Source organism: Sebastes fasciatus, chromosome 23 (genome assembly GCF_043250625.1).
Source record: "Sebastes fasciatus isolate fSebFas1 chromosome 23, fSebFas1.pri, whole genome shotgun sequence".
Lineage (NCBI taxonomy): Eukaryota > Metazoa > Chordata > Actinopteri > Perciformes > Sebastidae > Sebastes > Sebastes fasciatus.
The window spans coordinates 8653137-8670161 of NC_133817.1; the positions used below are offsets into that span (position 1 = coordinate 8653137).

General features: G+C 43.2%; 1 protein-coding gene across 9 annotated transcripts in view; it reads right to left on the bottom strand.

Moving 5' to 3' along the window:
• The window catches only part of celf2 (cugbp, Elav-like family member 2), a 227379-nt gene extending 210709 nt beyond the window's left edge, over positions 1-16670 (bottom strand). For 3 of the 9 annotated variants that reach the window (XM_074625735.1, XM_074625718.1, XM_074625731.1), the window contains exon 1: positions 16355-16632. In XM_074625735.1, the coding sequence (XP_074481836.1) occupies positions 16355-16407 (53 nt within the window). In that variant the 5' untranslated portion in view covers positions 16408-16632. Of the gene's footprint in view, positions 1-16354 lie in introns of all 9 variants that reach the window. The other 6 variants (XM_074625738.1, XM_074625692.1, XM_074625701.1 and 3 more) reach the window with 6 other exon arrangements.
• Positions 16671-17025: the final 355 nt, after the last annotated feature.

Consider the following 17025-nt stretch of genomic DNA (forward strand, 5'->3'; position numbering starts at 1 on the left):
AATTAATGAGGGTGAGCGGCAAGCGCATTAAGAGTAGAGACGGAGCGCCTCCATAAACAAATACATATCTCTCAACTAGACAGCAGGGACGGAGGGATAATGTGGAAGACGTAATAAATAGACTTCCCTGTCAATAGGCATGGTACGCTATCCATTCCAGCACAATGTGCCCCACTTTAATAGTGTAAACACACACACATTTTCTCTTCCACTATGTTTTTAAAAAGGCAGACAGATGCTTCTTCAGCGGCGTTCCTTTGCTCCGGTGAATAGAGCTGAGAAAGCTTCTAAAGGAGAAGAGAGGAGTGGGCAGGAGGTGGGGGAGGCGGCGGCGAAGGAGGGGGCACAGATGAAAAAGAAGAGAGAACTAGAAATATGAAACCTTCCTGGTTATTAAAAGCTGTCTTTGCGAGGGCAGCGCTCCTGTCGTTAAGTACTCTTTCAATTATTAACGGCGCCGCCGCTTTCATCCGCTGGCGTGTGAATGCCAATACAGCGCCGACACACACTTTTCAGCGCCTGCCTTCTTCTCTTTTTCTACTTGGTAACAGGCAAACACACACACAATCATCAGGTATTCAGCTGTAATTGTCGCAGGAGCTGCGGAGAGAGGGCAGGTCAGCGGCGGGAAGGATTATATAAAACGGGATGTTTTGAGAGCTCTACAGCGGGGAACAGATGGTCAGAGACAAAGAAAATAACTTTATCACCAAGGCGGATAAAAAAAAACACTCAGTGAAACATTTTTCAACCTGAGCGGGCCGGCCTCTGGAGGGAGCTGCAGGTATACACCAACAGCGCTCAGGTCAGGCCCCAATTTGGGGCATTTTTCTCAACTGTCATGTGCCCGTCAAGCTTCGGCAATAAAGGAGAAGAGATAAGGACGGAGATTTGGGATAGTTTTGGACTGAGCTGTGGGCAATAAGAGAGGAAGCTTTTAGGGGTGTTATCCCGCCTCTCAGTTTCGCAGCTCCAAAATGTTCCCGTGCCTCCGATGAGACGGGCTCATGTGACAGATTACCAGCACAAATGCGGCTCAGGGACAAGCTGGCACGGGGAGAGATCCAAACACAACACCGTCAGATATAGAAGTGTGTGTGTGTGGGGGGTGTGAAGACAGACAGAGACGGATGGCATCCGGTAGAACGGCGGGATCATATTCAGGCCTGACGTACTCGCTGGATGGGAGGTAATAAGATGTCGTCTGGCATTAAAATACAGGACATCACTCACATATTCATGCATTCATGGCTTCGTGGTTCAGGGAGTGAAATCCCATTGCGAAAATGGTTTCATTAATTGTTTGTAAATGATATATACATCAGCCGTTTAAAACTTTTTTGTTGCCAGGTTGTGATAAAGTCCTTATAGCTACTTATAGTTAATCCCCCCCTAGCATAACCTGATATATATTTTTTGGCACAAATAGAGCCATTAATTACAATTAGGGCTGTCAATGAATTAAAATAGTTAATTACAATTAATCGCAAATTAATCACACGTTTTATCTGTTCAGAATGTACCTTAAAGTGAGATTTGTCAAATATTTAATACTCTTATCAACATGGGAGTAGACAAATATGCTGCTTTATGCAAATGTATGTAATGACAATGACAAATATTGTCCAGAAACCCTCATAGGTACTGCATTTAGCATAAAAAATATGCTCAAATCATAACATGGCAAACTGCAGCCCAACAAGCAACAACAGCTGTCAGTGTGTCAGTGTGCTGACTTGACTATGACTTGCCCAAAACTGCATGTGATTATCATAAAGTGGGCATGTTTGTAAAGGGGAGACTCGTGGGTACCCATAGAACCCATTTTCATTCACATATCTTGAGGTCAGAGGTCAAGGGACCCCTTTGAAAATGGCCATGCCAGTTTTTCCTCGCCAAAATGTGGAGCGGTATTTAACCTCTTTCATGACAAGCTAGTATGACATGGTTGGTACCAATGGATTCCTGAGGTTTTTCTAGTTTCATATGATACCAGTATCTTCACTCTACCTTTAAAACTGAGTCTGTGTTAAAACGGTAAAACGCAAGTTGTGTCAATGAGTTACAGAAATTAGTGATTAAAACAAATTTGTGTTAACGCGTTATTATCACGTTAACTTTGACAGCCCTAGTTACAGCGTATAAAACATTTAAAAAGTATGCTTCATTAGATAGTGGTTTCGTTTTTCCACTCAACTTCCCAACAATAAAAATTAAAACTGATTTCAGAGACTGGAAAATCTTTTTTACAGCATTAGAAAATTTAAACTCAATTAAAGACAGAAATGACGAGCTGGAGATGTTTTTGCAGCGTGTTTTCCGTATGGAGGCTCCTGACTACGATATGGAGAGGTGAGGCGGTCCCACCTATCTGTGGGCCTACTTTTGAGCTCTTAGAGAACACTTGTTCTAAAGCGAAGCCCAGTCATCCTGCCCATTGAAAGTTAGCAGAGTAGGGATTGTTGGACTGAGCGGGAGCGCTGCTTATCGACCATGGCCGGGCGCGTTTCCACTCTGGAGATGGGACGCGAGGCGCTGGGGCGTGCTGACGACCGTCCCCCGGGACTCCTGTCCAATTACAGCTCAAAATGAGCCAGGAGAGCGCCGAGATTGGGCTGGGGCGCGCCGAGATGATGATGGAAGGAGGGAGGGGGCTGAGAGATGGAAAGTAAAGGGGGCCAAGGATATGAGTAGCACTTGAAATTAATGGGGCAGGGTGGAGCGGGACTCCCAGGGGCTGGCAGAGGGCCCGGTGATGACATTAACTCCGCCCTCAAGCAGCCATTAGAGGGCGAGAGGTTCAAGTAATCTCGGGACACGGAGCAGAGAAGGCTCACAAGGTTCCCCCAGATTGCAGCTCCGCCGCCGGGCTACGCTCGAGCCACGAGCGGCCCAGAACATCGGCCACGGCGAGTTAACTGTGCCTGACACTATTAGAGGAAGCCTGATGCTCAATACAACTCATGAAATCCTTAAAGCGTGATCGCACAACTAAGCTGAGAGTGTCAGGATTTCAATTCTGACCCACATCACGTAAAAACTGACAAATTGAAAGATTTCAGCAAAAGATTTTAATAAGCGCCGGCGTTCGGAGGGCTTTCATTTGCAATGTCATATTTGGACGACTCTGCTGCAAGAGCTATTAAGCAGAAATGTGTTCGTCTATAAAAGAGCTCTTCTGTGTGTGATTGCCATTTAATAGCCGGCCATACGTTCACGCTCCAGTCTCGCTTTAATGTTGCGGCACACCGGGGACCGTCAGCGAGCGAGGAGAGACAACCCAAGGCCTCGAAACATCTCGTCCAAATTGCCGTCATCTTCCAAAGCGCGGCGTCGAGGGGATGAGATGAAATGTTGTCTTAATGTTGCTGTGGCGGAGCTCATTGCCTGCACATTCAGTTGGTACAGCCAGGAGATATGAGGCAAAGAGAGGCAGACAAAAGATCCAAATATGCTTTGTTTAAAAACAGTGGCAACACGGTCCAGAGAGAAAAGAAAAAGAAAAGAAAAGACTTGACTAGACTAGAAATAAGCAGGTTCCAGGAAAGAAAGCTAGAAATATACTATGTATATACTCAGCGCTGCGAGGGACGGATTTACCGCTCCCGCTGAGTGTGCGTCGTTGTATTAATCACATCATGGGGAAATAAATCTGAACACACACATTTGATGCATTTTGGGGACTTGGATCCATTTGGGAACATAAAACAGATCCCCGCAAGGTAAACCTTGATATTTTAGAGTTAAGGGTCCACCAAAGCTTTTTTTTCCAGAGGCAAGCATATTATTTTAATGCTTTGCAATGGGAGCTCCGCGCATTTACGCTATGGTAAAAACGCCAGCAGCGTGGAGAGGCACTGAGCGTCTATTCTACGCTGAGAGCTGCATGTTTGCCGCTTTTTTTTCAGGTCGCCGAGAGCTGAAAAATGTTCAACTTTGGGGAAAACGCTACGCTCGTCACTGTCACTCCAATCACAATGGACGAGGGGCGGGACAAACAGCCTAACCACAAAGACGTGATCAAATGTGTTCTATTATGAGCATGTTGTGGTGTTATTCTGTATGTTATACTAGTGTTTTTATTGTTTTTACTGTGGACAGGCGTTAGGGTTAGGGTCCAACCCCCCAGAACCCTAACCCTAGAGCAGTGACGCCAGTGGCGGGGCGGGGAACTCCAAATACAAAAAAGGGGCTAGAGCCGGCCTTGCATGAGGACAACATAAAGTCCACACCAGCTTCATAAACTGCCACACACATCACAATGGTGTTAAGACAAAAATTAAGATTTTTATTTTCATAAATAACTGCATTTATTATAATATAAATAAACAATTGGTCCCTGATAATGTTGGTTAGTTTTTAGTCAGTTTATTTATTTGTTCATTTGTTACCTCAATGCAGAAAATGAGGAAGGGCGCACACCAGCTTTTTTGTTTTATTTTTAGAGTGTATATCAGCTCTCCCCAGAAGGTGGCGCCCTAGGTGATCGCCTATATAGCCTATGCCTTAAGCCGGCCCCTGTCCCCAAGTCTGGAGCGCTGGACCAAAACAAATTTCCCTGTGTGGGATAATAACGTTAATCCGAACCGAACTTTCGTACTCGCCGACGTGTTTCCTCAGCCTAAAAATCTCATGAACCCACAAACACCTACGGGTCCATCCTCTCTCTCACAGTGCCACAGCCTTCCCTTCATCCAGAACAAGTACTCCACCTGGTGCTGACATGTTTACTTCTGCGGATATATTCCGTATCGTAGCAACCAGACGCAACCAAAGCGTCTCAGGCATAGAAATAGATGGTTTCAGCTGAAAAACGCTGCACCTCCAAAGCTAAGCATTTTCAGAGAAGCGCCTTGCAATTTCAGCTGAGAAAGCGTTATAGTAGTAGTAGTAGTTATGGTTAAAGTTTGGATAAGTGTCCAGGGAATGTAAGTCAATGCAATGTCCTTATAAGTGACAAAAACAATTTTGTTATGTGTCTTTAAATGTGCTTCTGTTTATCCTCAATCTATGACACTAAACTCTACAGGAAGAACTGAAGTTTCTGGTTCCCACTTCTTATGCATGTCTCTCTTTCTCTCTCTCGCTCACACACACTCACTCACTCAGTATGAGATGTAATGACCATGATGGCTCCAGGCTCTTTCTTGAGTCATCTGGCTGTGAGCAGAACATTAAGCAACAGTCCACTCCCATAAAACACACACTGTTTCTGCAGCTGCAGTAACACCGTCGGGTCTCCTCCCGCTTCTCTCCTGCTCTTCACTACTTTACTCCACTCTTCACATTTCCATCTTTATGCAGTCTTTTGGAAAGCCAAATTCAGCTAAGGCCAAGTAGAAGTAAGACAACTCACTGCTCAATATCTGACTGCTTTAAAACTTTGCTTTGCAGTTAAGACTTTGTGTACAAAAGTGCATTGGCTGGACAAACTAAAACAAGCATCTTATAATATAATAAACCAATACAATCCCAATTGTAGCTGTAAGGTGTTTCTATTATTTTGTCCACCCCTTGTATAAAATCAGTGAACAGAGGTAAACGATTGTAGCAAATGCCGCTTCAAAGTGCATTCAGTAATCAACGAGTTTTCTCAGAGACAAGTTGAGATACTGCTATAAATAACAAAGTCACATGTCCACAAACTAGCCAATCACAACACAGCACCGACAGACATGTGTCACGCTGCCAAAATGTTGCAATGTGAATACTGCTTTGTCACTTCCTGCTTCAGCTACATGATGTCTTTATGATGACCGTGAGCTCCTTGAAACTCCAACAGTTAGTTATGAAGTTATATCATATTTTTGATATAACATTAACGCAGAACACAGACTTCACTTATAGATTATATGAATCCGCCGCACGGAACATTGAAGGGAAGTTGCATAAGATCCAGAGTTGCATAATCTCTTTTGAAATGAGTTATAATAATGTCATTAGACGGCGTTAGGAATCACTGCGCGCTGGTTAGATACAATGGGAACATTACGTTACATAAACCGACAAGAACGCCGGCGTCACTTTCACCCTGTTCAGTCGGAAACACACTTCCATTAAGGAGCTGACCATTAAAGCGAATGGTGAGATAGTTAGACTCTGCTCTTTAAGGGAGCTCTCAGAGAATCTGCACGGCAACACAGATTCTGCTGTGGAGACCTCATCAGCCCTCGACAAACACCAACATTACATCACACACTGTCCCTTTAAATGTAGTCTACTTTAAATCAAAATCAGCATATAAGTTTTGCCTATAGTCACATGATCTATTTGAATTTAATGTAAAGATAAATAGGGGATTTTTGCACATGTAACTACAATATGCAGTCCAAGTAGAACCGCTTATGTCACAACATGTGAAAGGGGGTTTTCCTTTATTTCTGACTAGATTACTCAAGAGTCTGGAGCCAATCAGCTCTGGTTATTACCTCATACAGTATTCCCGCTGTTTGCGACTCCACCCTGCAGCGCTGTTCCCTTTTTCTACACTATGTAAGAGTGTGTGATCTTCTTGTGCAAGTCCAACTTCTTATTCCTGCTCTGGTTTATCTCTTCTTCGCTTGCCAGTATCTGTCGATGTCATACAGCTTCAGCTCCCCCCAAGCACCATGACCTCTGACCTCAACCGTCCTCGCTAAATCTGTATCTGGGTTAAACTGGGGAACCAGCAGCTCTCAAAACAGAATTGGGTTGTCTAGTTTGATTGATCATATTGCTGAATTTGTTTAACCGTCTAAATATGACAGTTGTTAGTACACATAAAGCAACACTGGTTGTATCCGGTTGACTGCGATTAAAGCAGACTGTGAACCCTCTGCAGTCAATCAGCTGTACTTCCTGCTCTGTTCTCTCCAGGCAGTTTGCATTTAAAAAATAAATAAAAAACACACTGCTTCTTCTCTATTTTCACTTATCTTTCTCTTGAGCTCACTCTGTTTTTTTCTTCCTTCTTTTCCCTCCCTCCCTCCAGGGTCACCATCTGCATGGCAACACTCGCAGCGTGACACTTCCATAACCCAGGAGGAGGAAAGAGAGCGACAGAGCACAGACCTTTCTCTCTCTCTGTTCACAGGCCACCCATAATTCATTAGCTCTCCCTCTCATCCACTCTATATTTTTCTCTCTGTGCAGTGTGACCAACGCGGGGTTTCTGAAAGCTCGTTGTGGATATTTTCTGGAATGAAGGTGCTGACGGTCGCCATTCAGCATGTTTTAAATTTGACCATTTTCATGCCAGACCTCATTCAGAAAAAGCTATATTTTAGACCGTGAAACAATGAAATGTCCCATTGAAACCAAAGATGGTATTCACAACGATGCATACTTGTACAATCAAACTGCATCTTACCAATAATGTCAACAATATATAACCTTCATAACCCTACATAACCTTTTAATATTAAGCTTTTCTTGAATGAAGGTACTTAAAGTTGATATTTCGTACAGCCATTCATTTAAACTTGACCATTTTCATGCCAAACCTCATCCGGAAAAAGCTATATTTTAGACGGTGGAACAATACAATTGTCCCATTGGAACCAAGGATGGTATTCACAATAATGCATGCTTGTACAGTATAGTCAATCAAACTGCATCTTACCCATAATGTCAACAATATATAACCTTCATAACCCTACATAGGTTTTTAGTATTAAGCCGATATTTTCTGGAATGAAGGTGCTTACAGTCGATATTTCATGCTGCCATTCAGCACGTTTTTAATTCAACCATTTTCACGCCAAACCTCATTCAGAAAAAGCTATATCTTACACCGTGGAACAATACAATTGTCCCACAGAAACCAAGATGTTATCAGCATACTTGCACAGTATAGTCAACATCATCTTACCCATCATGTCAACAATATATAACCTTCATAACCCGACATAATTCTATAATATTAAGCCGATATTTTCTTGAATGAAGGTGCTTACAGTCGATATTTCGTACCGCCATTCAGCACTTTTTAAATTTGACCATTTTCATGCCAAACCTCATTCAGAAAAAGCTAGATTTTACACTGTGGAACAATACAATTTCCCATTGAAACCAACGATGGTATTCACAATAATATACACTTGTACAGTTTAGTAAATCAAACTGCATCTAACCCATATACAACCTTCATAGCGCTACACAACTTTTTTTAGTATTAAGCTGATATTTTCTGGAATGAAGGTGCTTACAGTCGCCATTCAGCATGTTTAATATTCATTTTCATGCCAAACCTCATTCAGAAAAAGCTATATTTCAAACAGTGGAGCAATAAACAACCAAAGATGTTATTTACAATATTGCGCAATATAGTCATCCAGCATCTTATCCACATCCGCCACATTTATTGGCTGAATTACAAACGTATTAGCTTCTTTTTGCGAAATAAAAACATCAATAAATGGAGAACATATCCATCTACATACAGAATAATGCTTTCCTTCATAGCCTCTGGTACTGAACAGCTCCAACCTGACCTGCTCAAGTGATCCTTGCAAAACCAAACACTCTCTATGATTGGTCAGTTTTTCATTTGGCCTCTGGTCATGCATTGTCTGCATTTTTTCTCCTTTGGCTTCACTTTGAGCATCCATCAGTCACACACACAAAGAGATTTAATTCCTTTTTTTTTTCTTCCTTATTTTCACCGGGCAGAGTGCCAATGTTTTCCTTTCCTTCGCTGACTCTCACCCCCTCATCCTCCTCTCGCTCTTCTTCCTCACCCCTCCTCCTTTACTCCGCTAAGCTTTCCGTTTCAGTTGCAAGCGAAAGCTGTTTATTTATTCAGACAAGATCTATTTTTCCCTCTCAGTTTTTCTACCCCCCACACCACCACCATCCTTCTCTCTTTCTCTCATCCTCTTCCTCTTTTTCCCTCTCTGGTTACATGCTTGTACAGGATCACTGTGAGTAAAAAAAAAAAAAAAAAAAAAAAGGAGGGAGGAATCCGATGCGCTGGAAGAGAGCGGAGGAAATCCGCTGAGGTGAAGGAGAAATTTCAGAAAAAGAAGGGATGTAAAGAAGGTTGAGAGTCTCCACTATACTTCCTGTGTCTCTTAAGCCATACAACGCACACCCACACACACAGGTATAAAGCTTCTTTATGAGCCTGACCGCCGTGAGAATAAGACTGTAACAAAGTACAGCAGTAAACTACAGCCAGAGGGAATGATTAGTGTATGTGTGTTTGTGTGAAGAGGAGGAGAGAGTGTGAGGAAAGAGAGATAGAGATGGAGTGCCGTGCTCCAGGTGGTGCATTATTAAACAGATTTGTCACGTTGGGGCCAATGGCATTAAGTGTGTGTTGGATGCTTGTACGTGTGCAGAGGCTAATGTATAGGGTTGCACCGAGCAGTTAAAGGTGGGATAGAAAATGAATCAAAGGAAAAAAAGAAAATTGGCCTCTCAACAGGGGGGGGGGGGGGGGGAGGACAAAAGAGAGAGAAACGGGGAAAAAAGAAATGAATGAAAGACAGGATGAAATAAAGAAAAGGGTTAAAAATGAAGATGATGCATAACAGCACAGAAAGAAAAAAGGAAAACAAGACAAAGCAAAACAAAAAGACAGAAAAAGAGAAAGAAAGGAATGACAGAAAGAAAAAGACAGTCATGTGAGGTGTGTGTGTTGTGTTTCTAAATCCCTGCGGCTGCTGTTGACTAAGCTGATATGTTGTTGGGGCGGAAAACAGCAGACAAAAAGAGCAGCTACTGTATCTGCTATGACAGGAAACAACACTTGTTTTAGTCAAAAATAACATTAAAGAGACAGACGGGGTCCTCTGTGTGTGTGTGTGTGTGTGTGTGTGTGTGTGTGTGTGTGTGTGTGTGAGAGCGCTGTAAGCCTGCGGTAGGTAATCTGACTTTTGGAAGAAATCAAGTGAGATGAAGACTGAGTCTGGGACAGGAACACACACACACACACACTGTAACCTCTGAAAGGCTGAGAATGATGCAGCAGCAGCTGAAATATACGAACGAAGGCAGAACAACAGCGAGGTTTTGATTTTGACGGCAGGAGGAGGCACAGAAACTACACACTTTGATATATATTTTAAAATCCGTCCTCTTACTGTCATATACTTTTTACTCTTGGCAAAACGGAAAAACATCTGACATAAGATGTGACCTTTCAAAGCAGAGGTGATAAACATTTTCATGCTCACATGAGCAGAATCTGATTACATTAACACCATGAGGTGTGAAAGAAGAGTTCAAATCCTTTATGTAGGTGAAACGGCAACACCACGATGGAAAAACACGACACATCACAGGCCAAAGTCCTGTATACAAAATGCAAATACTCAATATGCAGCATGACTCCTGTTAGATTGCAGGATTTAGTGCAGTGTTTTACATCGGAGGCAGAAATATGCAACAATATGAATATAATTTTATGAAATAAAACATTAAACTTCAGGAGAAAAGAGCAGAGATGCTAGTTGTTTAGGGTGTCATCTACTAACTAAACTGATCATGAGATGAAATGTGTCATCATGTGCTGTATGTGGCTCACCAGCGTGGCTATAGAATTGTTCAGAAGGAAACCACAGACTGTTATAGTAATAGAAGGCAGAACAACAGCGAGGTTTTGACTTTGACGGCAGAAGGAGACACAGAAATTACACTAAGACTTTGATATATATTTTAAAATTTGTCCATTTTGCCTCCCTTAACTTTACTTTTACTCTGGAAAACATTACATAATATGTGACCTCTGACCTGTCCATTCAAACCATCTGATCTGAATCTGATTAAATTAACATCATCACTTGTGTAAGAAGGATTCAGATCCTTTTGAAAACACGACATCACATGCAGAAGTCACGTATAGAATATGTGAATTAAGAATCCAAAGTAAAAGTGCTCGATATGCAGCATGAATCCGGTCAGATTGTAGAGTCTAGTGCAGTGTTTTACATCAGAGGCGGAAATAAAGACCACCTATACTGACAAAATATAATATATTTAATTAAATAAAACATTAACCTTCAGGGGGAAAAGAGCAGAGGTGCTTTTTCCACACAGTATGTAAATGACTGTGGCTGTGATCTACTCGCTAGATTGATCATGTGATGTTTGTGGCTTACCACCGCGGCTATAAAAATGTTCAGAGGGGAACCCCAGACCTCCATAATAATAGATGTCACCATATTTATATTAACATATATGTGTTATCTTATTGTAACTGGGCCACATGGAGCTCATTTGAACAACTTTATATAGGTTTGTGCAGCTGAAAATGATCGATAAATACAAGTCAATAGACGGAAATTCATTAGCGACGAGTTTAATGATCGATTGATTAACCGTTTAAGTCGTGTTTTCCTGCTTTTCTCCATCTGATTTTATAGTAAACTGAATATCTTTGCGTATTGTCTGGACAAAACAAAGAAAAAGGAAGAAACCGTTTCCTCAGGCTCTGGTAATGTGAGGTCATAAAGGTTTATTCTTCACTTTTATAGACATAATGATTAATAGTTTAATAAAGATGATTTGGCAAATCAACTGATAAAGAAAGTAATTGTTTGTTTCAGCCATATATACTGTTGTTGAATCTATAAAACTGCATTACATCTCATAAAATCATCTTGTATTTTGTGTGTAAATCGACAGATGTGGAGTAAAAAGAACAATATTGATGCTTTAGGACACTACTTTAGTAAATGTACTTCTTTCCACCACTGTAGATCCCATATTAATAACAATAATACAAAATATAACTATGATATGAGAGGTGGCATTGACGGAACAATATCCAACTTTTAATAAAACACAGTCTGCTTAACAGCACACACACACACACACACCTGGGTGAGTCTACATGCTGCTCTCTCTCCTGTAATCTCTAGTCTTTCCCTCTTGTCATCTTCCCTCCGTCTCTTTTGTGTCTCGTGACGCACTCTCTCTCCTCAACTCTGTTATTATCTCTCTCTCTCCCTGATTCCAGGGCGGTTCGGAGGAATCCAGCCCTCCCTCTCTCTTTCTCCCTCCGCCCGCCCCGTCCGCCTCCGTCACTCGGATGCTGAATGCAGTATTGTTCTCCGCCGCCACAAAGCTTTGATTGACAGCTGTGGGAAGCGGAGAGTGAATTTGGAGTCCGCCCCGCATGGCGCCCCGACCCCTCCCTCCCTCCCTCCCTCCCTCCCGCTGCCGTCGTTTCATTTAAACTTGTCACCTGGCTTTTTTCCTGCATCGTTTGAGCGATCGAGTCTATAGGTGCATCCATTTGGCAAAAAACACCACAAATGTTAGGATTTAAATGTCGCAATCCTTTTTTAATCACCAAAACGTGACTTAACTTTAATCTGCAAATCAAAATGTGAGGTTAATTTACAGTCCCTGTTCTTTTTCTAACACCAGCCCCGCTTCAGAGTCCTACTTCTTTCCTCTCGTCCAAAACCGACAACATCCTCCGATGCGCTCGGAAGCAGAAAAGCGCAACATACGTCGAAAACCTTCTAAGGTGTTTCCTGCCAGAATAAATCCCTTGGAAACAGCTTGTTGGGACATCACACAATCACTGAAACAGCGTCATCGTTTGCATGCGTCAAACTCAGTTGCGGTCAGGGAGCCAATCAGGGCAGCGGAGACCGTCCTCATCTCGACGGAAAACAGAAGAAATTAGCCTCATTTCTACGTCTGAAAACACCGTGACGGAAATGATGGAAAAGGAAGAAGGAAAGAGGAGTTTTTTCTTTGAAAATTAAGAGAAAATTATCAAGTTATTAGTGGATTTTGATTCAAAATCAAACATTAACGACACCTGTCTCGCACTAGACATTGACTTCGGTGTATCGTGACAGTCCGACATGCTTGTCTCTGAGCTTTTTCCAACATGACAAGAAATTCTTAAAACTCCCATCAATTTCTAAGCATGTAAAATCTGCAATTTAAAGATAAAAACACTGACTATCGGCAGCTCCGTGCCTTTACGACATGTTTTCCCTCTAACCCGTTAGTTAAACCAGTATAATCCTGAGCGGAGAAAAAGGTCCGGCTTACAGATAAAGCACCGCACGCACTCTCCCGCCACACACACACACACTATCAGAGGGGATTTAAAGATTCAAACAGTGGTCTTGGTAATTAGGCAGATGGATTTGTGCCTCTCTTTCCCGGTCCGGCGGGATATAAAGCGACACATAATGCAAGCGGACGAACTCTTTAAGTGGATTAATTAAAACCAACACTGCCGGGTCAAAGGTCAAGCCCCCTTTTTTCCGCTGTCAGCCTCCCTTTGGCTCTTCAATCCGAAGCTGCGGGACGGCGCGCACCTGCGTACGCGATAAAGGATTCAGATGATTGGACGACCCTTGAAGAGATATATATCGAGGAGGGGAGAACGGAGCAAGCGGAGGAATGTGTGTTTTCACATTAACTGCTGAAAATACGCACAACTAGTTTTGGTCGTATCTCTCTTTAACGACACACTTTCGTCTTTAACTTCCTGTCTCTGAACATCCAGAGATGATTTAACCAGACAGTAATAGAATAAAAACCTGAGCTCTCCTCTCTCTCCCCTCCCTAATTGAATCCAGAACACACCTCGTCTTCGCCGTGTGTGTGTGTGTGTGTGTGTGTGTGTGTGTGTGGTAGCTGGATGTAATCAGATGGAATTAATATGCATGCTGTTTCTCATTATGGCATAACTGAACTGCACTTCAGATACGTGACGTGCACCGCGAGAGGACACATTTCTACCATCCATCCTCTCTGGAGTGTGTTTGTGTGTGTGTGTGTGTGTGTGTAGAAGATAGAAGAGATAGTGAATGATAACACTTGCTTTAACACATGCATGCACACACATTTGTCACTTGCGTTAACTCCTTATTGCATTTAAAGTAAATCAGATTCCACAGAGCTGCATTAATCAGCTAATTGTGCTAATATGCATATCATGCTGGCTAATTGTGTTACGGCGGCGAGGGTCTCATCTTTCATCTGCACCCATACTTTTCTTCATAATGTTTTTAAAAATCTTCGTTACGTTTTAACGGCAAATACGGCGAGTCGACGGGATCGCCGCTGTCGTTCAACAACTAAAAATTCCGACTCTCCAGCTGCGTTATCACGAGGATACAATTTAGGAAAAATGATATTTAACTAAATCAAGTGATTGTTCTCTTTTGTTCGGCTGCTTCTGCTGCTCGACAACAACAACAGTGGGAGCGTGACGGAGGTGAGTCTCATCACGGAGACGCAGAGAACGCCGCCGAGGTGCTTCATTATCATAAATGATTGAGAAGTGTGGGCGTGAGTGATCATTTGTGTGTGTGTGTGTGTGTTTGGTGAAAGTGTGTGTGTGTGTGTGTGACCCCGAGAGAGTGTGAGTGACGGGCCGGCGGTAAGCCGGTCTTTATTAAGATGCGCCGTCTTTGGAGAGGGACAGCTGCTCCTGCCTCTTATCTGGAACGACAATGGTTTAATAAAGAGAGGAGACAGAGGGGAGGTAAATAATCCTCCTTCTCTCCTTCCATGCATCCTTGTCTCCTCTTTTGCTTCCTTCCTTCCTAACGACTAATCTGACTCTCAAAAGGTGACGACGAAAATGTAAACTCCCTTTGGATTTCCTGTGCAAACGTTTGCATTTGAAACTCACGTTTGACCTTTGACCTTTGAACTTTAAAGCCAACATGGCTCCCGATATGTTGATTATTAACTCGTTATCTGCCCTAAAACGAGCTAAAAGCGACGCCACCAGGAGATGTGTCCTCGTTAAGCAAATAGACGGAGAGGAGAGGAGAGTGTGTCCGCAGAGAAAGTCTGTACCGCGGCTATTTATGAGTGTGTGTGTGTGTGTGTGTCTCAGGTCAGCTGCATGTCCTATTTCTCAGTCTGGACGGTCACCACTGCCTGTTTGGGAATGACATCATTTACCCCCCCCCCACCCTCCTTCGTCCATCAGCAGTTTACTGAAATATGCCTGCTCTACATTACTCCACTCATTTTCTATTTTGGATTTGTGGATAATGGCGTTCTGGATGGAGGGCAGCGGGGGGATAGGGATGATAAAAGAGGGGAGAGGCGGCATTAAAAGAATAATTTGAGGGTCTTGAGGGTTCTGTCTCCTCTCTCTCCGTTTCTAAAATAGAATTTGCGATAGTCCCCGCCGCCGCCGCCGAGTCCGTCCAGGGAATAATGACTTATTTATCAAATGGCTGAAATATTCAGGGACAAGGCCTTTTTTTAAAATCCGGCTTTTAAATTCATAGGCTTTTTTTTTTTTCTGCTGCTGACGCTTAATGACAGCGAATGTATTCATAGTGATTTGCAGGTTCCGAGAGATAGAGCCTATGAGTCTAATAGCTGTTTGACAAAAAGGGAAGAGTGCTCACTCGAGACGAGGTGATTCACCTTTGACCTCAGGGGAGAGAGATTTCGGTGAATGAAAATTCAGCATCACCATCAGGAACCGCCTCCTGCTCGTGCCAAGAAGTAGTAAACGGCTTGTTGCTGGAGCAGCAGCATCAAAACATGTTTTGCAAATTCTCTAAAAAAAAAAAAAAAAGCTGCTCTGTTGCAGGCAATCAGCCATGAGTAAATGTTTCAAGATAAATTCCTAGAGGGGTATACTTTTTTTTTTTTTTTTCTGGCTCTCCACCATTTTTCAGGGGGGTGGCTGTGGCTCAGAGGAGTAGAGCAGGTTGTCCACCAATCTGAAGGTTGGTGGTTCGATTCCCCGGCTACTCCGGGTCACATGTGGATGTGTCCTTGAGCAAGACACTTAACCCCAAATTGCTCCAGATGATGACATAGCCATCGGTGTGTGAATGAGTATTTATATTAGATCCTGATGGGCAAAGTTGGCACCTTAGCAGCTTCTGCCATCAGTGTGTGAATGTGTGTGTGAATGGGTGAATGCTGACACTTTGAGTGATCAGAAGACTAGAAAAGCGCTGTATAAATGCAAGTCCATTTACCATTTACCAAATCAGCTGGGTGGGGGGGGAGAAGAGGAGGAGGAGGAGGGGGGGTGATGATGGTGATAAATGGGTGTTATTCTTACTTCTACACTGGAATGGAAGTTTGGAGATGGTGGTGGTGTATGGTGGTGATGGAGCACTGTGAGCAGCAGCATCTGGGGGGTTAATGAGATGTACGCAGACACACGGAGCAGCTTGCATGCATCAGCCCTCATGACAAGAGCAAGAGGAGCTCAGAAAAGTAGCTGTGTGCTCGGGCGCAAGATTACAGCCAAACGGTGCAATCCAGTCCGCGCGTAATTACGCACCGCAGCAAAGCGAACCACCCTTCTTTTTCCTCCAAAGAAACACACCATATATCCTCTCTCTCTCTTTCTCTCTCTCTCTCTGCTCATATCACCCTGTTTTTACATCGAAACATTGACCGTGGCGCTTACCTTAACACGTTCCAGCTTTTCAGAGGGTCCAGGTCTGAAATTATAGAAACCATGGTTCGCTTGGCTTTTGGGCAGCACCGGGAGAAGGAGAGGGAGGGGGTGCGGCGGCAAGAGAAGAAAAAAGATCGAAAGAAAAAAGCGGCGCAAAGGCTGTAAACTCCGTCTGCTGAATGGCAGCGATTGCTCAGGATGCAACCCGTCCTGGTTGTTCAGTGGGTGATGAGCGCTGTCACAGCTCTCTCTCTCTCTCTCTCTCTCTGTCTCTCTCTCTCTCTCTCTGTCTCTCTCTCTCTCTCTCTCTCTCTCTGTCTCTCTGTCTCTCTCTTCCTCTCTCTCTCTCTCTGTCTCTCTCTCTCTTCCTCTCTCTCTCTCTGTCTCTCTCTTCCTCTCTTCCTCTCTCTCTCTCTCTCTCTCTCTCTCCGCCCCCTCCGCGCTGCAGACGCGTCTCCAAAGAAGCCTCCTCTGAGATGCAGAGAGATGTACAGTATAGAGGAAGAGAGGAAGAGGAGGGTAAACCCCACCTAGGAAACTCGTTTACCCATTTTTTCCCCCATATATATGCACACCTGGGGGAATATCAGTCTACACATCTTTTTTTTTTTTTTTTTTTTTTTAAGGCTTTCATACTGTAGAATTTGCACACTGCAAAAAGTGTCCATCTCTCATTTTTA